At 37.9% G+C, this 25,596-nt stretch overlaps 1 protein-coding gene across 1 annotated transcript in view; it reads right to left on the reverse strand.

Moving 5' to 3' along the window:
- PIP4P2 (phosphatidylinositol-4,5-bisphosphate 4-phosphatase 2) overlaps positions 1 to 24,305 on the reverse strand; it is a gene marked incomplete at both ends in the record, with an annotated part of 84,466 nt that extends 60,161 nt beyond the window's left edge. The window contains 2 exons of the mRNA XM_082858689.1: positions 1,721 to 1,869; positions 24,200 to 24,305. Of these exons, the coding sequence (XP_082714815.1) occupies positions 1,721 to 1,869; positions 24,200 to 24,305 (255 nt within the window). The remainder of the gene's footprint in view (positions 1 to 1,720; positions 1,870 to 24,199) is intronic.
- Positions 24,306 to 25,596: the final 1,291 nt, after the last annotated feature.

Genomic DNA, 25,596 nt, shown 5'->3' on the forward strand with positions numbered 1-25,596 from the left:
TGAACATAAGAGAACTGTTCTCTTGGGCCCTGGTCCACTATATCTGTCTTTTATATCTGTTCTTTTCAACATAGAATTTCTCCAGAGAAGCTGCCAGTTGCCTAACCTCTTCATTCATAAATTTAAGATCACATTACACTGTAAACATTAGCAGGTCATGTTACAGCATTCCTCAAAGGCTTTTCTTTTTCAATTTTTTCTTCCCTTGTAATGTTACTAATGCCATACAAGACAATCTGATTAAATACTATTCATATTCTCTAGAATATTTACAATTATTTACATTTCTTTACTTAACAGTGATAGTAATGATATAAAAATTTCAGCACAATTTTCTTTATGTCCAAAAGTAGCTAGCTTATTTGTAGCCAAATTTTATTGACCCTATATGAACTCATCACTTCTAAGTAACCAGCTTGAGGCTGCTGGTTAAATCCATAGTGACTTTGAGATTCTTTCATAATTGACCTACTCTGTTCTGTTTACTTCCACATGTAAATATAAAGCTTTAAATCTCCTTTCTTTCTTCTCATTAAAGAACAAAGTTTGTATGGATGAAGGAAGAGGTGAAAAAATTCAACACTAATGCCAAATCCAAGGAAGCCTTTAAGACACTTCTATTTTTTTAAATTGCTATTTGTGTCTAACAATTCTTATTTGCTTGCCAACTCTAAAAGGAGCGCTAAGGAAGTTGATATTAATTAAATTTACTATTTAAGTGTTCAACTGAAAAAGAAAATAGCTAGTTTTGTAGGTATCATCTATTTACACAATAAAGTTCTCTAAAAGATGTCACTTATAGAAAAAGTATTTACAATGATATATATTGCTTCATGACTTAAGGTTTTAGCTTATGACTTTTCCATAAAACATATTATAAAGCCCCCAGTATTCATCTTTCAGGGTTCTTAGAGATACAATAATCATTGGCTGACTTTTTTTTAGGCTTTTTCTAAAGAGGAAAAACTACAAATACCAAAAATTAAATTAATATTTAATTTCAAATTTTGAGACAGATTGAAATTTTAAAAATAAAGCCTAACCATGAAAGTAGAAATATATTTAATTTAACCAGTATACTCTTTATACCAGTTTATTACTTAAAACTGTAAAAATCTTACTTAAAATTTAGTTGCTCTTCCCAAGGTTCAGTAAAAAAATATGTCCTTCAAGTTTTTTTGAATATTTCACTGAATTAATATCAAATAAATGGAATAATATACCAAGCTGTTAATAAACACTTCAACACAAATGCCAATAATAAATGCACAATCACAAAAGCCCAGAAAAATTATATCAACATCCTACAGATGTAAAACAAGTTTAAATAATTTTCCACATAATAAGTACAAAGTCCACATTTGTAGTGAAGTTCAGTATATTTCATTTTAGTGATAATCAGAATGGATTTCATTGAGATGTGGATAGACACTGAAGATAATTGTAAATGACTGTCCATGGTCAGTCTCATTTTAGAAAGTAAAGAGCCAAATGGCATTACATTTAAATTCATCATGAAATTTTCATAATGGAGTTAGCTTTAAACACCTGGAGGCATCCTTGTATGATAAAAGAGAAATAGCCAGAGGGAAGAAAGGATAAAAAAATGGCCATTTCGGTATCCAGCCCACATCTACTTGTAAGTAACATTATTGGAGTACTTTTTTAGGGAGATGTCAGATAATAATTTCTGCTTTTATTAATGAAAATCTCCACTTACCGTAGCTTCATTGCAAACCGTGCACTTAACCACATGCTGGTGAAGCTTGCCATCCAAATTGATGAGAGATTGGCACACGCGGCAGTTTATTACTGGAATACCACTGGCATCTGGACTGGCAATGGCTGTATACGGAGGTGGGAGTTCCGCTAAAAAGATATTAGCCACTGAATCAGAGTCTCAGAGATATTACGGCTGGTTTGAGCAAATAAGCAATAGAAGTAAAGAAGGAAAACTATCAAAATTCTCCTGTTCTTTATGTTTTTAAAGCTGGCCAACATAATATAGTTTCAGAGCAGAAACACATATAGGACTATATTGTGAAATAGAATAATTCTTAGCTCCTAAAATCCAAATCACACCTGCCTAGGTTTACACCTTTTATTAACCTATACTCAAAATATTCACTCCATTTCTATGTGCAAATTCATAGAGTTTGTAATAGGAAGGTGATAATTTATGCCTAAAAGTAAAAATCTTACACTAATGATCTGACTCCCAAGAAATAGAAATAGTCAATGAAGACAAAGCTTTAAAATCACTTACATATATACATATACATAAATTGTGTAGTTGTCATGCTCTGTTTATACTAGAAGCAGTATAATAACTGCTGAGTATGACAAGAACAAAACAGGGTTTTGGTGGCAGTCAAGGAGAGACAAAAACGAACCCAGGAAAACTAAACATCAACATGAAACATGTTCTAATTAGAATGGAATTATGCTAATTTCAGAGAAAAAACAAGAATGAAGTAAATTTAACAATTTTTGTCTCAAACTTTCACCTAACATTAAAAATCTAGAAAATGTATCAAAGTATTTATGGGTAAAAAATATATTGTCTGGGATTTAATTTAAATACTCCAAGAAAAAAATGGGTTAATAGATGAAACAAGAGTAGCAAAATGTCTATATTTATGAATATAAAGACACAGAAGGTCATTTTGCTCTTACTACTTTTGTGTATGTTTGAAAATTCTGAAAATACAAAGATACACACACACACACACACACACACACACACACACACACTGCTTTTTGAGAGTCCTTAAGTCGACTGATTGGGTAGAGGGTAGAAGCTCAGTTTCAGAATTGTGTTCATATACCAGAAGTATGTATTTGTTACAAAAGTTAGAGAAAAAGAATCTAGATATACTATTCCAGAATGGGATTTCTAAAGGGGACTGCTTAGCCTAATTTTGTAGCTATCTTAATTATAGGAATAGGAGCCCCTTTCAAGGTAAGATTTTGTCATAGGCCATCTAGAAAAGGCTACGCCTCAACACATGATTGAATCCCCACTAAAGAGAACTGATAGTTCAAGGGGCTACTGTGACACTATAAAATACAATAACAATAACTAATCATGAAAAGAGCTATTTTTGAAATAGAGATTTTTCTATCCACTGGATTGGATTCTGAACTCTATGATAGTCTGAAATGAGTTAGAGCACAGCACATTATGGTATGTTTAAAATCCACATATTACCACCTGGCATCCTTAGGGTATATCAGGTAGATTTTTTAGACTTGCAAAGAATTAACAACAAGTGTTATCCATTCAAATATTCATAATAAACCAAATTTCTGCAGCAGCCAAGGCTCTGAAAGAGGTCACATTGAAATGACAATATGCACACATCCCTGGAAGTCTTATACCAGAACACTGCCAAACACTGAATTTAAAAAGAAGCTATAGATGTCTAAATTATAAAAATAGTTTTATAATTTATAAAACTATAAATTAGGTACACGAAAAGCTGCTCAACATCACTAATTATTAGAGAAATGCAAATCAAAACTACAATGAGATATCACCTCACACCAGTTAGAATGGGCATCATCAAAAAATCTACAAACAATAAATGCTGGAGAGGGTGTGGAGAAAAGGGAACCCTCTTGCACTGTTGGTGGGAATGTAAATTGATACAGCCACTATAGAGAACAGTATGGAGGCTCCTTAAAAAACTAAAAATAGGATTACCATATGACCCAGCAATCCCACTACTGGGCATATACCCAGAGAAAACCATAATTCAAAAAGACACATGCACCCCAATGCTCATTGCAGCACTATTTACAATAGCCAGGTCATGGAAGCAACCTAAATGCCCATCGACAGATGAATGGATAAAGAAGATGTGATACATATATACGATGGAATATTACTCAGCCATAAAAAGGAACGAAATTGAGTCATTTATAGAGACATGGAACGGCCATAGAGACTGTCATACAGAGTGAAGTAAATCAGAAAGAGAAAAATAAATACCGTATATTAGCGCACATATGTGGAATCTAGAAAAATGGTACAGGTGAACCAGTTTGCAAGGCAGAAATAGAGACACAGATGTAGAGAACAAATGTATGGACACCAAGGGTGGTGGGGGTGGGATGAATTGGGAGACTGGGATTGACATATGTACACTAATATGTATAAAACAGATAAGTAATAAGAACGTGCTATATAAAAAATAATAAATAAAATTCAAAAAACAAACAAAAAAATAGTTTTAAATCCTTGAAAGAATTTAAGGTTGATGCAGAATGACCTGTAATGTATTAATCAAGAAGAAAAAACAGGTTAAAGGATCAATGTGTCAAAATACATTTGAGCCTGTGCAACTTGCAGATTATTTTATCAAATCTTGGTAAAGAAGGTATTGTTCTGGGAAAAAAGCATACACACCTCACTAGAAATTCAAGACACACTGCCTGGTGTGTAATAATAATTTTTTAAAAAATAATTATTAGCAATAGCATTATTAATAAAAGTTTCTTCTTTTGCCTTTTCCTTGAGTTATAAAGTAACATAAAGTAGGTCTCCCATTAATTCCAGGTTTCCACCTTACATAGTGTGATAGAAAAGAAATTTAAAGACAAGATAATTTCACAAAGAAAACAAGGGTATTGAGGGTGAGGGGAAGAGGCCACACATTGCAGCTACATATAAGGATGGTAAAACCCATTCACTCCAACAGGCAAAAGTTTTGTTCAGTGGAATCTCCTAAAGATTTCAATGGTTTATCTTTTTTGGTTCTGATACATTTGAAGTGTATCAGAACCAACAAGACCCTGTGAACTTTTCCTCTAAGATTTGTACTATATAATTTTTAACCTGTAAAAAAAGAAAAGCTTTCAATGACAAAAATATGCCAGAATCTTCTGGAGGCTTGGGAAGTGGAAGGAGGGGGAAAGAATGAGTGAGGATTAGAAGTCTAAAATGGGAAAGACTATAAGCTCCATGAGGCCAAGGTCATGTTTGGCTTGTTCAGGACTGATACAGCACTTGTTATAAGTGCTTGGTCTATGATAGGTGCTCACTAAATATTTATTGAATGGATGATGGATGAATAAATGAATGAATAACTTAATCACTGAAATTTATCAGGCTCATCTATTTCTCCTGGGAAAATGATACTAAGTATATTATCACTACTCTCCTTGAAGAGGAGCTAGGGTCCTAGCAGGGGAGTACAGCATGACTGAAAAAAAGGCTCTCTTCTATATATAGAATACCCTCTCCAAATCATGCACTGAGAGAGGGAAGTGGACAGGGGACACCGGCCTGGCCCACCAGATAAGTATAATCAATCCAAGAGATCAATAGAATAACAGATGTTGCAGCCTAACTGCTCCACTAAACAGTGCTTTCAGGCCTATAATTTCAATTTTCTGTCCATTAATTACTTTAGCACTAAACTGATTTAGAGATATTTCTTGTACTTTTATCCCAAGGAAACCTTGACCTACAACTCCATCTCCTCTTGTAAAGGACTTGTAATTACAGAAATTTATTTCACTGTCAATAAACCTGCAATGATTAACAACTTAGATTGTTCATTTTGTCTCTTTTCACTTTAAAACAGTCAACAGATCACCACTATTATACCTATTTTAAATTTCTGCCCTGGATAAAAAGTCCACTGTAATCTCAGAACTTGGGATCATTGGATATTAAGAGTCACAAAAGTTCTTCATTTTGGAAGAGTCTTACTTGTTATTTAAACAATGATCATTTTCTCTATGGGGTTTGCCTAAGTGAAAAATCTTTTTTCTCCAAGTGAGCAGTATTTGTTAGACCAGTAGTCCTCAAACCTGAAAAACCCCCTCAAAGTTCCAGAATTATACAGTGTTAGAAATTCAAGCAATCTTAGTCTAGTATTTAGTCTAATTTCTTCATTTTATGGAAGAGGAAACTGAAGACCAGGGATTCTGACTTCTTAGTAGACTTTTATATAGCCCTTCAGCAAAACCAAGAGCTGACTCTTCTCCCAGAGGTCACTCCATAATGACAGCTGCCTCTCTTAATGAATAATGATTTAATATAGGGAAAAGATGTAAGGACAAATGGGGATTCTGCACAAATACTTAGACAAGAATCAGATCTGAGTTAAAGGGGATTAGGAGGAGGAGAAAGAAGAGTTAGGGAAAATGAAAATTAGAACATAATATGAAGAAAGAATTAGTTCATGATAAAAAATTCACAGGGCTTCCCTGGTGGCACAGTGGTTGAGAGTCCGCCTGCCGATGCAGGGGACACGGGTTCGTGCCCCGGTCCGGGAAGATCCCACATGCCGCGGAGCGGCTGGGCCCATGAACAATGGCCGCTGAGCTGCGCGTCCGGAGCCTGTGCTCCGCAACAGTAGAGGCCACAACAGTGAGAGGCCCGAGTACCGCAAAAAAAGGAAAAAAAAAAATCACAGTAAAACTGAGACTCATAAAAGAGACAAGACAAAATAACATAGATCACAAGGCATACATAATGGTCTTCCTTAAAACACTCAAAAGGAACCATTATTATTCTATAAACCCACAAGTGATCAAATTACACTTTCCCATCATAAACATCAACTTAATTTATCTATTTTATGCCCCAAAGCTCCTCTTTCCTGCTAATTCATGCTGGTGTAATAATCCATACTTCATTTTTTACCAGATATACCCAGATATAGCATTTTAAAGGTTGCAAATGTTTTGCTGGATAGCTCTGATCTTTATTATCTCAGTTATTCCTTTATAAATCTCTGCAGCGACAATATTTTCCAGTTTAATTCACTTACTTCACTAATACAGTCTTATATGCAGTCCCGGCCCTTGACAAAGATGTACCAAAGTTGAAAAATGACATCAGATTAAAATGAGAGATCATTTAGAACACTATGATTATAGGATGAGCAAGAAAAGTATAAAGGACCAGCCTGTGAGGAAAGCTCTGGCTTTTTCTCCTCCATAGGATTTTTGTGGAGAGTATGGTTAGGGACAGGTTGCACTTCGCTGCTATGGGATATCTACTTCCTGTGTAAAATCTCTCCAGTCCAGTTCAACACAGAGAAAGGGAAGACCACCTTCTGTTCCTCCCCTCTCTGAAACCAAAGAAATAAAACTATTCCAGGAGACTCTTGGATTCTTCTAGAACCATTATACCCTCATAAGGATCCATCTGGCTAAAGTCAGTTTGGAAGGTAAATGTGCCAGCTATTAGGCTACTGACTCTCAGCTCCAAATCCACCCTTCTATGCTTTGTCATGCTGGTGCTAAAACTCTCCAAACCACATTTTTTCTTTGTCAGCTGGCTGCAGGTTATGTTTTGTTAATAGGAGGTGATAAACAGAACCTGCAAGGTTGAAGGAGGAAGAAGGGACTTGTAGCCCTTTCTCCAGGTGTACAAAATCTTTCTCAAGGGCTCAGAGACATCACCACCAGTGGGCTGGTGCCTCTGAGAAGTCATGTTTCAGTTATGTTCCTCTAAATTACTAAATTTTAATAATTCCAATCTGTTCCCTTTGTTCTCACCACCCTAGAGGTAATAGCTGCTTCCTGCATTTAATACCTATTTGATGTTAGAGTAATATCTTTACCTTTTAGTTACCTACTTAACAACTTTATACCAAATTAATTCTTTCTGTTATATTGTTTGGTTTCTATCTTCAGGTCCTAACTGCTATAAAACTCATACCAGGTGTAATCCCAGGAAACAGACCCTCAAAAATGGGATTGGAGAAATGGGTTGGTCATGCCTTGGGCTTGAATGCAGTGCTGAGCTCCTTTACCAGTGAGACATAGTATGGTAGTGATTGGTGGCATGCAGTGGCATCCTGGTGAACCAGATTATCTCCTATAGATGATTGTGGTATTTGAGGCTCCTTTACTTGACCATTATGGCAGTAATAATTACTGTGCGGATTGTGATATGGGGTAAAATGAGAATCTCAGGTCTTTAAACTCTCAGCACAAGTCATGGTCAGAGAACTTCTATTGCAGCCCTAAAAATATTGCTTATTTATAATTGTCACAGGGCTTATATTGCTGAAAATCAAATACAAAATTTATTTGTATAGATAGCTAAATTATAAGGTCAGGGAAACCCACAGCCTTACCAAGTCTGCCATGTGAAACTTAGGACACTGATTGCAAAGAAGTGCAACTCTGAAACTTGGAATGGGGCCATCTAGTTGTACCCAAACAGAGCTGAGAATCTTACACTCCTGAGTCACTCTGAGCCTCCCCTGTGAGTGGAGCACAACATTTCTTCTTCTATCTGAGAATATGAGCCTCCTTTTAATGGAAAACTGTAATAACCTCACCTGAAGTCGTTGTCTTACAAGGAAATGACCATTTTCCTTAAGACCCATCATCAAACCCCTTATTGCCTCAAGACCCATAAACTAGGATGAGATCTCAACAAGCCTTTGGAGGACAAGTACAAAGTGTGACTCAGAAAGAAGCAACTAATACATCAAGAGAATTGCAATGTTTTGATAATATATATTGTCAGAAACCTGGAGACTATGTGTGGGAGTGAATCTTATGGGGGTTAAAGCAAAGAGGATGGAATATAACACTGAGTTGAGCCAAATTTAATAATCCTGGTGTACTTGACAAATGTTCTGGTTTCAATGTTTGTTTTAAATCTGGAAGTGGCTCTATCAGTTTACTTGTTGGTTTGATGAGACTTGTCCTTACATTCAATGAGGTTGAAATGTCAAAACATCCCTAGCATGATGCAGAAGAAGCAATCAAAGGTTTAAGGAGTCAGGAATGTTAGAGTGAGTTTATCATATGAAATCTGCATCCCACACTCCACTACATCCCCTGAGAGGACCCAGCAGATATGCCTTTAACTAAGGCATTGATTTATACGTTATTTAGGGGAACACAAGCATTCTGCTGTGGTGGCTCTCCTACATAGGCCAGGCATTACAGTGCAGGATGACTCCAATAGAGATCATGGAATCCCAGAGTAACAGAGGCCAAATGGCAGCACTTAAAAGTCAAAGACAAAGTGGGTCCATTTAATGTAATGGGAAATAGTGGATATTAGAAAATTTTGATCCATAAGGACCTTTGGCAGTGGCTCATTGAAATAAGCCTAAGAATGAAATGGATGGGTAACCTACACAAATGTTACTTGGTTATATATGATAGAAAAATCTAGGTCTTAAAACCAGCAACCTGACTTGAGTAGCCACAGTGATGAGTCCCAGTTTTTCAACCAGTTTCCAACAAAGCTAATTCACAGACCCAGAGCATCTTCATTGAGGGTTTGTTGATGCCTCTGACGAATGATCCAGCAACACTACTATTAAGTATATATTATAAATCTCCAAGTCTCCCCCAAAGACCTGAGATCATTTACTAGAGTGACTATTCACTGGGGAAAAAGAAAATACCCAGATATTTCAGGTATCACTAGAAACTGGCTCGTAAATGGTGCTAATTCCTCAAGACTCAAAACTCCAATGTGGGCGACCTGTCAGAGAGGTTATATAGATGGTCATCAGGTTACAGATGGAGTCTTGCCCCAGATCCACCCATAGTGGTCCCAGTAAATCTGGGTACCCACGCTGAAGTTATTTTCCCAGTTTCTGAATATATTATTGGAACAGACATTCTTGTCAACCAGCAAATACCTAAATTGGTTCTCTGGCCCACAGATTAAGGTAGGAAGGGTCACACAGAGGGTCCCTGGATCTTCTACCAAGAGCAGCTCCACATTCCCTGGAAGGACTACAGAGGCAGTGCTACTATGAAAGATGTAGGAGTGGTAATAACTGTCACATCTTCATTTAACTCACTCATTTTCTAAGTTTGACTGCTGCTCCAGGGCAATTCTAGTTTTGTAACTGAGGGGATGTGATATAAGCCCCCTCTATGAGCTCTGATGCCAGAGGAAGTCAAGAGCCTTCAGCTATAGTTAGGCAAAAAGCAGCAGCCAGCCAGGCCCTCTATGGTGGATTTCCAAGAGTTAGTTAGCACTCAGTCACAAGTACTTAGCATCTGTTCTGTACCAGGTACTGTACTGGATGTATGTCAGGGATACTATGGAGAAGAAGGCATACCCCAGGGCTCAAAAAGCTCACATTCTTAACATGTAGAAAGACAGAAAAACTACAAGTACAACTTGGTGTGGTAAGTGTTCTAACAAGGATATACACACATGGGACTTTGGGAGTATAGAAGAGGGCGTATAAATTTGACTAAGGCGCAGTGTGTCAGGAGCGAGGTGTAGGGGAGGGAAGAGAAAAGTCACTCTAGCACAATTTAGCATTCAAGTACTGCAATCTTTCTATATATTTTAACCATTAACTCCTTTCTCCAAACTGCAGCTCTAGAAAAACAGCTATACCTTATTAAGTTTGGTCGTGAAATCAGCTTGGCACCAATACCAATCTACATCCTAGTGCCTCTAGTATTGCTTGTAGGAGGTTATGTGGGTCCATGGTAGACCCCAAGGCAACAACAAACTGGGTATTCTTATACAGCTGGTGATGATGAGTACTGAATTCCACTATGGGTAGTTTATCTGCTATTTTTCCCTCCCTTAGTGGTCTTAGGCATTTGGGTTGTATCAAAATGCTGCCATATAACTGGAGATACTGGCAAGAAATGCCCAGTGACCTGCCAATGACAAATTCCCAGATGACAAAAACTTCTGCTCTGTCTTTTCTATTTCTCATTAGGCAATATTTTTACCTCATTCTAGTGCATTTCATTTGTGGTACTAGTATTGGCAGTTAATTGGCAGTTAATTTGTGTACAGTATTGTGTACAGTATTGTGTACAGTATTGTGTACAGTATTGGCAGTTAATAAGTTACATATTCTCTCATTTTATCAACTACTGTGTTTATTTTTATTGAAAAAAATACAATTTTTTCTGACACGATTTATGTGAAATCATATTGTTTGTATATGCATGGCTCCATTCTTAATTTTTTATTTACAATATTGCTTCCAAGAAAGCATGTGTTTCAAGAAAAATATAGAGATACTAATTTTTAGTACAGAAAAACAAATTGTTTCCAAGGCAAAAAATGTACCTGCCTAGAAATTTAGAAACTCTAGCCATAGCCAAAGGAGGTAACAGATTCCTACTCTGTCACTCTTCCTAGTGAAGACTTGCTTTTCTAAGAGAAAGCAAGACACTCCTTTGCATATACCTACTATACACACTAAATGATAACTTGCAGGTTACAAGTATTCATGAATCACAGTTATAAAATATACTTAAATATAACTGAACCCAAAATTTGTTTTAAGACATTTTAGATGAGAAAATATGAGGGGGGAAATTACCTCAGTATATGGGGAAGGGAAAAAGTTCAACTGGATTTGCAATGTTTTATTTGCTTCAATATATGAAACAGTATGGCATAATGTTAGGGTCTGATAGAATTAGATGATGATATATGAATGATTATATTATACTCAGTATTTTTCTATCTTGAAATATTTCACTCATTTTTTAAAAAAATGACCTAGCGATTAATAGATTATAGATAAAAGTCACCAGTTCAGTAATTTTAGAATTTGGGACATATTCATCATAAATCTAAGCAAAATCAGATAGATACAATATATGGAGTGAACTGAACCTCTTAGAAACAGTATTTATTTTTTAAGCATATTTAGTGAATAAATCCCTTAAATTCTAGTGCTTAGATATTTCTACCACATGGGTCAATTAAATTTTATTTTAAAATATAGCGATTAATAAAAAAAATCCAGAAGTTAATCCATTAAGAGGAGAGTTCCTCATTGTAGCCAGCAGGAAGTATAGTGATGGAGATCCTTCCTTTGCTATGTGGGCATTTCTAATGAAACAAATGGATTCAGCTACATGCTCTGCTGGATCACTTCCATCTTTTGTTCTCATGTTCTTCTGTAAACCTGTAAAACCTTCACTCTCTAAGTGACTTCAAAATCACCATGATGGCATCCTTCTTTATTTTCTCACTCATTCATTCATATGACTGATCCTTGTTGAGTACCTAGAAATATAAGATCAAGTGCAAGAGACTATGTAGGACTCACAGATAAAAGATACAAGGATCCTGTCTCCCTCCTTGTCTCCCTTGATAAGGTCATGTCCACAAATAAGTATTAAAATATATAGTAGAAATGTTGAGAGATATTGCTTCGGGAACATATATCATACAGTAACAGAGATTAGAAAGGATTACATGGAAAGAAAGGACTTTGACGAATGGGTAGAATTTGAATGCTTCAGTTTCTAAAATCCCTTTCCTACTTATCTACCCATAGGAAGCAAAAAGTAAATCCTCATCTAGAGAAGACCAGAAGTGCCTAATAAATGATACTGGTATGAGGCAGTGAGCATGGTCTTAGGAAAAAGCAGATACACATAGTGATACATTTCCCATATCAAAACAGGATTCTTCCTATTAAGATCTTGACAAGTGGGAATAATGGACCAAATCAAACACAATGAAATATAAGGTTCCACTGCAAGGACCTGTATAGAGATGTGGGGACATGGTCTAAAAAATAGCATTTGTTACATTGTTCAGGGTCCTAGTCAAGGATAAACTCTACAAGGATCAATAACATAATGTGGCCAAAGTGCTTTCTGATACATTAAATTTTTATTAGTAACATATTTCCATGGCTCAAAAATCAATATTAATGTAAAAAATATATGCTTAGAATTGTTACTCCAATTTCTGTGCCAATCTACCATGCCCCACTCCAGAGATTTCCACTTAAATTACTATTTTTTTAATCCTTTCAGTGTTTCTTTAGCCTGGTACAGGTAATATATACCTGTAATATGTAATACACATATTCTTTTTTTCTCCATCTTTCATACAAAAAAAGGGAGTATGGGGCTTCCCTGGTGGCGCAGTGGTTGAGAGTCCACCTGCCGATGCAGGGGACATGGGTTCGTGCCCCGGTCCGGGAAGATCCCACATGCCGCGGAGTGGCTGGGCCCGTGAGCCATGGCCGCTGAGCCTGCGTGTCCGGAGCCTGTGCTCTGCAACGGGAGAGGCCGCAACAGTGAGAGGCCCGCGTACAGCAAAAAAAAAAAAAAAAAAAAAAAGGGAATATGCCTTCCTCATTCTTCATCTTGCTTTTTTCACTTTATTTTATATCTTGGCAACCTTTCCACAATGGTACGTAGAGTTTCCTCATTTCTTTTCCAGCTGCACAGTGTTCCAGTTTGTGGGTATATCACAGCTTATTTTAAAATATTAAATTTTATAATGCAAATTCTTTGATACTCATCCCATTAGTATTGAAGTCTATGTTCCTTCACCTTACGTGCAGGTGTTTGGACCAATAGAGCATGGCAGAAGTGACACCATATTTGACTTCTGAGACTAGGTCATAAAAGGCCATATGGCTTTCACTTAGGTCATCTTGTGTTCAGGCATGTCTGATAGTTTTAATAATAACCTATGTCCTCATTAGGGACTGGCAGTAAATATAAATACTACTTTTGTTGAGCAAGGCAAAGCATTCTATACAGAGAAACAGGATCCCTGAATTCTGTAAACTTGGAAAATGGTTTTCTTATAAATAACTTTGTATTAATTGGCAGAATCTATACAGCTCAGTAGAAATCAATGTTTATTTGGGAAATTCCTATGGTCCAAGATTAATAACTCAGGCGTCTGTGAAAGTCTTCTACTTTAAATCTGCTCACTATCCCTTCTATGTATTGCTGTTCCTCTGGATGGTGAATCTTAGCACTTTAATCTCTGAAACTTTAAAACTTCACATGTTCAAATGATGAACTATTAGAGGCTTTCTTGTATACTGTGTTTTGTATTTTTTTTTTTTTTTTTTTGCTGTATACGGGCGTCTCACTGTTGTGGCCTCTCCCGTTGTGGAGCACAGGCTCCAGACGCACAGGCTCAGTGGCCATGGCTCACGGGCCCAGCCGCTCCATGGCATGTCGGATCTTCCCGGACCGGGACACGAACCCACGTCCCCTGCATCAGCAGGTGGACTCTCAACCACTGCGCCACCACGGAAGCCCTGTATACTGGTTTTAAATCCATATTATGGATCTGTGAAGCTTAACTATCTCAACTTGACAAAGCATAGGAGGAAAAAATATTTTGCCATTGCCTTTAGAAATACATGCTTTGAATAGAATGCCCTGACTGGTCATGTGGCACATACAAATACTTCCTATGGAAGAAAAAAATATTGCACGCTAGTTGGTCTTCTAATGCTTAAAAGAGCCATGTAACACTCCTTAATGTTCAATAACACTGTCTTTGCAATTTTCAAAAGGGTATTGGAAGAAATAGAAATTTAAGTAAAAAAGGGACATTGGAAGTAAAAGAATGAGGTAAAAAAAGATAATCATCATCTATATTTTAAAGTCACAGATATATTCTCTTAGGTGTATCCAGATTCCTTACCAAGAACAACTGTGTTATGGAATATAAAAGCGAAAGGGAACACACTACACAATTCCTTCTCAGGTGGAAAACTGAGGCCCAGAGATGTAAAGTAACTACTCTGAGGTCAACAGCTAGTAACTGGCAGAAAGAATTCAAGCGTCAGGTCCCCCAGGCCAAACTACACCTGGTGGCAGATCATTTCTGAGACTATACAGGGATTTAGTTATATAATGCTTGAGAAACACATGAAGACCAGGAAGAGGAGATACACTTTTCACTTCTTTTTCACATATTTATTTTTATTCTTACAAAGAAAAAGAAGTTCACTTTATAACAGCAACCAGGGAAAGGAAAAAAAATCTAGAAAAGTGCCAAAGCAAAACAAACTCTGATGCACTCCCTACTCAATCCACCAAAAAAAAGTATGGAAGTTCTCTTGAAAGAATAGCAGGCAGAATGTGTTCCCTTTCAAGAACCATTAAAGGGTTGTCATTCTCAGGTTATGCAATATCTCTTCATCCTTATAAAAATGGAACTCATAACAGCTGAGTGTAAAGCTGTACTCAGGGTTGTCTGCTTTTCCCCAAAGTGGAAGGATTAGCATTTCCATTGATCACTTCGCAGACAGTAGCTTACTGCCTTCAAATATAGTTATGAACATCCGTCCTGCTAACTCTCCTCTCTAACATCTGAGCTATCTAGCTAACATCTGTATGCATCTGGCAAATCTTGCAAGAGTTTTACAGAATGCTCTGTCCTAGAAGTTTGACATTCCTGAAAAGAGTTTGAAGAATCCTTGGAAATAAATGAGAAGCCGAAAGCATCATCTCCCACTACAGTGAAGTATTACCATACATATAATAAATAATTGTTGAATGAAATGTACTCCTCAGGCCTGATCTCTCCCCAGACTCCAGACTTGTACATCCAATTGCATACTGGACATTTCCAATTGAATGATGACTAAAGGTATTTCAAACTCCACTTGTCTGAAACAAAATATTTATTTCCACTGTCCTTCTCCTCACCACCCCCGCAACACACACCCAACTCCTTCTGTTTGCCCATTTTAGAAAAAAGTGCAATTTTTTACCTAGCTGTTTAGGTCATTTTTGAGATTTGTGATTCCTTTCTTTCCACTGATTGGATCCATCAGCAAGTCCTTCTGCTCTATGCATAAAATATGTCCTGAATCTAACCACATTTCACTGCTTCCATCACCTATACCCTGGCTCAGAACAACATTACCTCTTGCCTATTCCACTGTAACAGCCTCCTGATTAGTTTCATCTCTTATTAGCCTCTTATCATTTTTCACCCAATAATCCATTCTCCAAACACCAACCAGGATGATCTACTTAAATGTAAAACATGTAATATCTCGTGTCTCTCGTCTGCTCCAAGCCCTTCATGGCCTCCCATTATCCTCCGCACACAATCCCATTTCTGATGGTGGCTTACAAAGCTGCCATAAAACTTGTCACCAACCATCTGCCTCTACAAGGATGAAGTACTAGCCACTGCAGTTGCTGACCTTCAACACACCCTGAAAGGAGTTCACGGCAGAGATCAGGAATGAGGCACTATGTTCCTCGGGAAAAACTGGCAGAACAGGCCTTCAGAGAGTTAGGTATTTTTCAGGAGAAGATATTATGAGCCCAATTTTTTGCATCTTCTCATATCTAGAAAAGCACTAAAATCATTAAAGGAGACATCTGCTCCTCATGACTAGCAGCAACCTTCTGCCAAAATGTGTGCTTGACTGCATGTACCCCTTTCACTAAAATCACATATATACTGACCTCCCACCTTACCTCTTTGGAACAGTTCCTCAGAGGTATCTGAGAGGCTGTCTCCCAGCCTATATTTCTCATTTTGCCCCAAATAAACCTTAACTCATAACTCTCACATTGTGCATTTTTTCAGTTGACAAAGCTCTCCTGGACTTCTTAGTCTAGTCCTCTAACTTCTTCTACCACACTCCCCTAAGTCACCACACTCTAAACAACTGTCCTCCTTGTTTTATAACAGCATGTTTTGTGCCTGATGTTCCAGCTGCCTGACACACGCCTCCCCTAAATCTTCCAACAGCTGATTCCAACTCATTTTTCACGTCTCTGAACAATTGTCATCTTTGAGATATCTTTCCTGAACACACTACCTGAAATACTCCCCACACCACCATTTACTCTCTCCTCATGCCCTGCTTTATTCTCTTCACTCTCTGGAGTTATAATCCTTACCAAGTGTATCTCTCACTGAAATGTAAGCTCCCTAGCATCTGGAACAGTATAACAGGTGCTCAAATATTTGAAATGATAACTGACTGAATGAAACATTTCTTGATTAATGTTTTAAAGATGTTTGGTAGAGCCAGGAAAAAATGTGGGCATTATAAAATAGAATAAAAGGATCATAGAGCTTGATGCCTGCTGAATAACAGAAAAGGATTATAATAGGAAATGGGCTTGCCATAATATTGGAAAACTGGAAGCAGGTATACTTCAGCAACGTTTGGGCTCTATTTTCCCTTCATAAGGATGTGGTCTCACTGAAGGAGATTTTGATTCAAGAACAATTTTGTACAACAAGTATCTACTGTACAGCACAGGGAACTATATTCAATATCTTGTAATAAACTATAATGGAAAAGAATCTTAAAAAGACTATATATATGTAGTATAACTGAATCACTTGGCTGTACACCTGAAACAACATTGTAAATCATTTGTACTTCAGTAAAAAACAAACAAAAAAGAACCATTTTGAAAAAAAAAAACTCCCTTAAATGGAGCATCAGCTTTAGCACACAGCACAATATCAAGCTTCCCTACTTTCTCAGCATCACAGCAGGTCCACACCCATATTGGGACCTTCACGGAGCTTCCGGTAGCAGCTCTCAAATATGCTGCATCTATTTCCACTCATTGTGACAAACTGGTTTCTAGTGGGTTTCAGAAACCTTGGCAAATATTGATAAAATGAGAATTTAATTTAATCTTACAGTTGGTTGTGCATATAGTGTGGGTCCCTGGGTCTACATCATCTCTTCCTGCCGGTCCACAGCCAATCTTAAACTCTGCAAGGATGCAAGGAGGTTCCGAAATTTAAAAGACTGCCCAGGGCTTCCCTGGTGGCGCAGTGGTTGAGAGTCCGCCTGCCGATGCAGGGGACACGGGTTCGTGCCCCGGTCCGGGAAGATCCCACATGCCACGGAGTGGCTGGGCCCGTGAGCCATGGCCGCTGAGCCTGCGCGTCCGGAGTCTGTGCTCCGCAACGGGAGAGACCACAACAGTGAGAGGCCCGCGCACCGCAAAAAAAAAAAAAAAAAAAAAGACTGCCCAAATAGATTCAAGGACTCTAACTCAGTGCAATGGACTGAATGTTGTGTCCCCTCAAAATTCATATGTTGAATCCTAACCCCCCATTAGGAGCTGGGATCTTTGGGAGGTAATTAGGTCATGAAAGTGGAGACCTCATGAATGAGACTAGTGCTCTTATGAAAAGAACCCAAAAGAGCTCTCTTGCCCTCCTCTGCCACATTAGGATACAAGGAGAGGCTGGGGGTCTGCAACCCACAAGTTCTCACTAGACACCAACTCTGCTGGCACCTCCATCCTGGACGTCCCAGACTCCAGAACTGTGAGAAATAAATGTTTGCTGTTTAAGCCACCCAGTCCATGGTATTCCGTTATAACAGCCTGAACAAAGACACTCTAGTGCCTAGTAAAACTCTAGTCTAGTGTAGAACATAGTTCCAAGTGAAATAAAACTTTGCCTCACTTTAAAGTAAGGCACCATTTTTAACTTTAGATTTCTTCAGGTAGAGGATCAGTAAAAATATACTTTATTTATTGTACAATTTCTAAGAAGTACAGAAGTTCATATTAAATAACTTATCTCTCAAACCAGGAGTCAATTTATTTTCTAGTCACTGAAAACATTTCCTCAAGCAACTTCGAATTTACACACTTTTTAAAGTGAAACAAGGTGAAAAGGAAATGGCAATGCCTTCTAAACTGCAATTATGTTTCATAGGAAATCTAAGTGTGTTTCAGAATAAAGGAATATTAACCTCTTCATTGAAGTTAAGTTGCTTTGAGGTAATTTTACAATTAAAATAAATGCACAGTAGAGTATTACATTAGATGGAAATGAACAGTTCTTCAATTCTTTAAAAAGGATTTGAATATAAACATCTTTTTTTTGAATTTTATTTTATTTATTTTTTACACAGCAGGTTCTTATTAGTTATCCATTTTATACATATTAGGGTATATATGTCAATCCCAATCTCCCAATTCATCACACCACTACCCCCACCCCCACCCCCCTTGCCGCTTCTAAACAAACTCTCACTAAGGTCACTAATAACCTCCATGGCACTAAGTTCAAATGACATTTTTTTAGACCTTATCTATTTGCTCTTTCTTGTAGCTTTTGACATGTTTGACCACCCCTTTCTCGAAGTGTTTTCTTCCCCTTGATTCTGTGATATTACAGTCTCCTGGCTTTCATCCTACCTCACTGGAAGACACTTATCAGCCTTTTTGCAGGCTCTTCTTAATCTGACTGCTCATTAAATTTGGGAGTTTCTCAAAGCTTTGTCCTAGGCTCTCTCTTCTTTTATGTTATTCTTTCTCCCTGAGTGGTCTCATATAAAGCTTCCCAAACTTTTTCACATTTTGGTACACAGAGAAAACAACAATATTTGTATAGCTACTCAGAGCTGGAGGCCACTGGACTAAAGGCTTCTGCTACTCCAAGGACTGAGAATAATCCATATCTTAACACATGTATGTTCTATCTCGTCACATTCCGTGGAACACTGATGGGGCTTTGGGAAACTCTAAATCAAGATCCATGTATTTGGCTATCACCAATATGTAAATAACACAGGTTTATATTTTCAGCCCAGATCTCATTTCTTAGCCCTACACCTGTAAATCCAATTGCTTATCTGACATTGCTTCTTGGATATTTGAAAGCACCTTAAATGTATCATGTCTAAAACTAAGCTCATGATCTGTATTCTTCAAAACCTAGTCTTCTTCTCGTGTTTTGCCTCAGTGTAGGCAATCACACCAAGTTGTAGAAGCCAGAATTCTAGGAAATATCCTTTCCACCTCCCTCTCATTCCTACATTCAATCTATCATCAACCCCTCTTCAGTAATTCTTAACATCTACGTATCTCTCCACTTCTACCACCACCTGAGTCCAAGTGATCATCACAGTTTATCAGATTTGTCCAAATCATTATAGTAGCCACTCAAAGTCATCTATCCTCATCTACTCTGGCCCTTCTCTAATTTATACTCTAATCAATAGATAGAGTAATTAAAAATAATAAAAGATCTAACCAGATCATCCCTTTGCTTAAGGCAAAATTCTTCAACATGACCAATCATCCCTGCATGCACTGATTAATACTTATTGTTCTGGTCATCTGTTGCTACAGAACAAATCACCCAAAAACTTAGGGCTTAAAACAACAATTTAATATTAGCTTTCATGATTCTGTAGATTGTTCAGACTCAGTTGGGATGTTAATCACCTAGAATCTGCCATGCAGGTGCAGTAAGAATTTGGCTTGGCTTGGAGTCATCTGAAGGCTCAAATGGGCATCCAAGATGGCTTCTTCACTCACATGTTTGAGGGCTGGTCAGGCATCCCTCTCTCCATATAGCCTCTGCAGGTGGCTAGTTAACAGTTCCTCAAAGCATGGCAGTCTCAGGATGTTCAAATTCTTATATAAGTTACTCTCCTCAGAGTGTACTTTATAAGAGACCAAGGCAAAAGCTGCAAGACCTCTTGTGACCTAGTCTCCGAAGTCATTCAGCTCTCTATTATCTTATTCTGTAGGCCAAAATCAATCACAATGTCAGCCCAGATTCAAGAGAAAAACTATCTAAGGACTTGAATATCAAAAAGCATAGTTCTAAGAAGAGTCTCTGGAGAATATGAACCACACCAACCTCTCCACTCCCATTTTGCAGCACCTTCCCTATTGCTGTTTCTACTTTGACCACACTGGCTTTCTTTCAGTTCCTAGTACTTACTATACTCTATCCTGCTAAAGGCTTTTGCATATACTTTTTTTTTTTTTTTTTTTGCTTAGAGTGTTCTAATCCCCTCCTTGCCAAGCTAACTACTGCTAAGCTTTCAGAGCTAAATCAAGTCTCAGGAAAGCCTTTCCTGACCAGGTTAAATCTTTTCATTATATACTCTCACGGTGCTGGATATATTTTTAGCACTGTCCTCACCCCCACTGCACTTTTGCATTTGTTTGAATGATTATGTAATTTATGTCTCAATATCCCCCACTAGACTGGAAGAGGAGCCATGTCTGTCTTTCCCTTCTTACCACAGAGCTTGGCTAGTACTCCAATATTTATTTGCTGAATGAATAACAGAAACAAAGTAAGCAAGTGAAACTATCTCTGTGTAACAAAGTACTCTTTTCCCTATAGAATTATAGTGAAGTAGATAATCACATTCCCATATTCAATACATAATCAGACAACCCAAATATAAACCATTTTTCACAGATGACGTCTCATAAATTTAGAGGTCATATTCATTTGCCACATCCTTCCTATAAAATTAGCAGATGTATAAAGAAAGCAAACAAATATAGCCAAATTGTATGTTTTGTGGTATTTTTTCCAACCTCCTTTCAAATGAGCCTAAAACTCTCTTTGATTTTAATTTCTATGATTTAACAAAAGCTGACAAATATACCAAATGGAGCACTGTGATCACAGGAGAGGTGATGTCCTCCAACTCTATGCAGGAATCCAGTACTGACAGCAAAGACCACTAGAAGCATTCCACTTAGAAACCCAGGAGGATTTGTTACACAAATGAAACCAGATGCAAAATACTAACTGCTCTCCCACTACATTATCGATAACTTGTCTATAAATAAACACTCCATCAACTTTCAATTTGAAGTGGAATATTTCATCTTGGGGTGGGATCTCACATTCCTGTTCTTAGAAGGTTACACAAATAGCGAAGAGTTGAATTGGAGAAAATAGTCCCTAGTTATGGCTATTAACCACTTCTATGAAATTTTTTTAATGTTTGGGTAATTATAGATTGTAATTATCATAAACCAAAGTTCCTTCCCAAAAAGTACATTCTATTTCTGGTCTTTTGAATCCCAAGCTTCAACTATACTGTTGTCAACTACTGAAAATATTTGGTCTAGTGACCGACTGTTTCTTACATTCTGAAATGATTCAACTTATTCTTTTTCCTCATGTTCCATGAGGGCATGGATTTGGTTACTCTTGTTTACCTAGAGCAGTCTCCGGCACGTTGTCCCACCTGATGAATTACTGAATGAGTAATTAGCACTGTTCTTCTAGAATCAGATCTTGTGTATTTACTCAAAATATTTATCAAGATTCTTATTTGCTATTTATTAAGAAAAGATATTTTGCCAAAAATGCCTTTTACTTCTCATTTATGCTTCTTGCTTCATATGCCATATGCCATGAAATTAGTGTTTCTAATTATCTAACCTGTCTCATTCACAGTTAAGAAAAAAAAATTGTTCTACAATAGGCAGAAAGAGCTTTTTGCTAAAACATTGTTACAAACAAGACAACAGACCCAAAATGGAGTCACTTATGCCTCTCTCAGAAATGGACTCTTAACCCAATCAATCAGGAATCTCCTGATCAGCACTAGTGAGGTCATCTGCCTGATAGGCCCCTGCCATCCCCTAAAGAAAAGTGACCTTGCCACAACCAATCCACATTTTGCTAGTATAACTTCCCTGTCCCACTCCCTTCTGCCTATATGAGTCTTTAATTTTGTACAGTTCCTTAGAGCTCCTTTTTATCTGCTAGGTGGGATTCTGCCTGATTCATGAATCACGAAATAAAGCCAATAAGATCTTTAAAATGTACACAGTTGAATTTTGTTTTATAACACATTGAATTTCTTTGGTAAAAGTTTTCTGGAATGAAACTTCTTCTTCTTAGTGGCTGAGCTGAAACTTGTACCATATTTTGTGCTTTGAGAAGTCTTATCAGAATAACAACTATTTGGCCAATGATAAAGAAGTCTACAAGCAGGTCCGTGAGTATGACCATTTTTGTGGGATAATTTAGCCACTCTCTGACTAAAAATAAAAAACACAGATGCAAGATAGAGAGCATGAAAATCTGTTATGGGACAGTTTCTTAAATCTAAATTCTGTCTCTCAATAAATCATCAAATATTTTGTCTTAAAAGGGTGAATTGATGAAATTGAAACAGTCATTAAATAAGTGTTTAAACCTGTTGTAGACCATACAGTTTAGATAACAGTAAACACATTAACATCAAATTTGCCTTTTAAGGAAATTCCCCCAAGAGGTGTCCTCTGACACGTGTTTAATGCTGACCAACAAACATGACTTGTGGGTTTTCTATTGGTGAGTATCTGTACCATTTTGCACCTTATTTCTCAACTCATTAATCACACTAAATTATTCACAGCTAAACATCCTTTTCCTTTGTCCTGCTTCTTGTTAAGTGTGGATTAAGATCTAGATTGTTGCTTTTCAAGTTATAAAGTATTAAATGGAAATTTTAAATACTTGACAAGTTCGACCTGCTCTACAGCTGCTCCAATTCCAGACTTGAACGTAGAAAAAGTTGTGCTACAGGAAACAGGATCCACCCACATTTTCAAAGGCATTAATGTTTGCCTCCTTGGGTTTTTAAATGTCTCACATTCAGCCAAAAAGGAGAGATGCATTTAACCTACATTTGCAAGTACCATATTTGACCAACCTTTTCACTACTCTAAGTGGTTTTTTAAAGTCTTGCCTTCCATTTTCTATAACTACTGACTCCGCCTTATTTCTACTATAGGAATCAACTAAAAGGCTTAGAACAAGGATAGATCTTGGAATAAATTGAATAGTTTGGTAAATAGATTTCCCCCTTCTTTCTTCAGACCCCATTGCCATCAAATCTTTCTTGATTCCATTTTACGAAGAGAAATAAATAGAAATATTTATTTTATTAACGTGGGTTACTTTTAAAAGTCAATTTCAATCTCACTCAATGCACTCAATCTCACTGCCTTTTTGATATGCATCAAAAATATTCCACCTTCTCTTCTATTCCTCATTTTACCACTAAAACTAACACATACTCCTTACAAGTAGAAGCAATAAGGAAGGGCAGAGATTTCAGACATGTTAGGAATATTGATTAACTCTTCTCCTTTTGCTAAGGCAATTCCCTGATTGAACAGACTACTGGTGGGTGAATGGTAGAAAATGCATATTTTTCAAGCTAAGCCCTTTCAAGGACAGATGCCAAGGTGAGCAGTACTCCTGGTTTCTCAGCAACGTGGAAGAATTTGTGAATGACTGTGAAAGATTTGCACAACCATCCAGCTGCACTTAGGAGCTGCTCTAAAACAGCAAAGCCCAACCTGGGAAATTCATGTCACATCCTGTACCCCTGGGTCAGAAGTGGTGAAATACACACACACACACACACACACACACACACACACACACACCCCAACAGCAGTGGATAAGACACGGTGCACACACACACACACACATCCCATACCCGTGGGTAAGAAGGGGCGAAATACACACACACGCACACACTCACACACCCCACACTACACCACGAGAAAGCCCTGCGGTGAAGCTCTCAGGCAGGCAGGCTCTGCTTCAGAAGGCACAGTCAGCATCCCTCTCTCCCAGCCCAAGTGACAGGCTGGCCTCCACCTCAGAACTCCCTGGTCTTTACATCCTAGGCTTTTTCTTACAAAGTAGAAAGATCTATGCTGGCCTTACCTCTGGGGCTGCTTTCTTGTAAGTATGGTGGGGCCGTGGGAGTGACATTTCCAGAATGGGATGCGGAGAGCAGAGGCGAGCGTTCGTCCACCCCATCAGCAGCCATGACTGCAGCAGTGGCGCCGGGGCCGGGGTGGAGGCTGAGTCTGGGGTTGCGGCTCCGGTTGGACGCGCTGTTAGTGCTACTGCCGCTGCAGCCGCCTCCGGGAGGACCCGGGATGTGTCACAAGGTAGGAGGCGGGCAGGGAGGGGGGATGCGGGATCGAGAGGCGGGGAAGAGAAGCGCGCTGGGAAGCACGCCTAGGGGAGGGGAGCGGATGAAGAAAAAAAAAAAAGAAAGGGCCCGGGAGAGCTGGGGGAGGGGAGAATGGGAGGAGCAGGAGCCCTGGGAACTTAGTAGGGCTGACTGGGAAACGCGGGGAGGGGAAGGTGCCAAGTAACCGAACGCAGAGAGGAGGTAAGTGGAAGGGAGGGGTTACAACTCTTTCTTCTTTGTACTTCACATTTCCTTAACTATAAGGAAAAAGAAGAGTGAAGGGCAGCCTGAAAGGGGGCAAAAGGCCTGTGGCTTGATTACAGGAAAACTACAGCAATCACAAATCCAAGTTTAACTCCTCAAGGGAGGAAGAGGAGTTCTTTGCTGTCAAACTTCGCAGCAATTATATAAAGAAAACTTATTCCTAGGGTTATCAATTCCTTCTCGAGGGCTGCTGCTTTTGTTAGGAAATCATTTTTCAACATCTGTTGTCTAAGAGGACGTAAATTTTTGTATGAGCAGTGCCATTTCCTACTTTTCCTTGTTAATTTTTACATATCTGTTTGGCACTCTAGTAACTGTATCTTATTGAAACTATGCATAGTGTGTTGGTTTTTACAAGTTTAATTTAACAAAATACGTTGTCATTTTAGTTTTGTTTTTGTACTGTATTGTCCCTGACACATATATGATAATAAAGTTTATGAATAATGTAAGACAAATAACTATTTTCTTTAATAATGTCTTAAAATAATCATTCACGTGTAAAACAGCATTAAAAACAAGCTAAGTACAGTTCGCATCTTGCTTTTTGTGTTTATTTTTTTCTTTTCTTTTTTTTGGTGGCTTGCTAGAGTTGTTTTAAAATCAAAGTTTTGAACATGCCCAGATAAAAAAATGCAATGGGAAAATAGTCATGGTCTCAAACCGATCATTTTTCTGCAATAGTTCTTTGAGTCATTCATCACATATTATCATGTGATTACTGGTCTACACATATGAATAGGGGATGGTCCTGGTCTTCAAGATGTCTGTTATATAGCACAGCCAAAAACAAACCAAAAATGAGGCTGGTAGTCTTTAAAGGGGCTGGAGATTTAAAGGGGCATGAGTAAAAGCAAACTGTAGACATTTGAAACTA

Source organism: Leucopleurus acutus, assembly GCF_964270905.1.
Source record: "Leucopleurus acutus genome assembly, chromosome: 17".
Taxonomy (NCBI): Eukaryota; Metazoa; Chordata; class Mammalia; order Artiodactyla; family Delphinidae; genus Leucopleurus; species Leucopleurus acutus.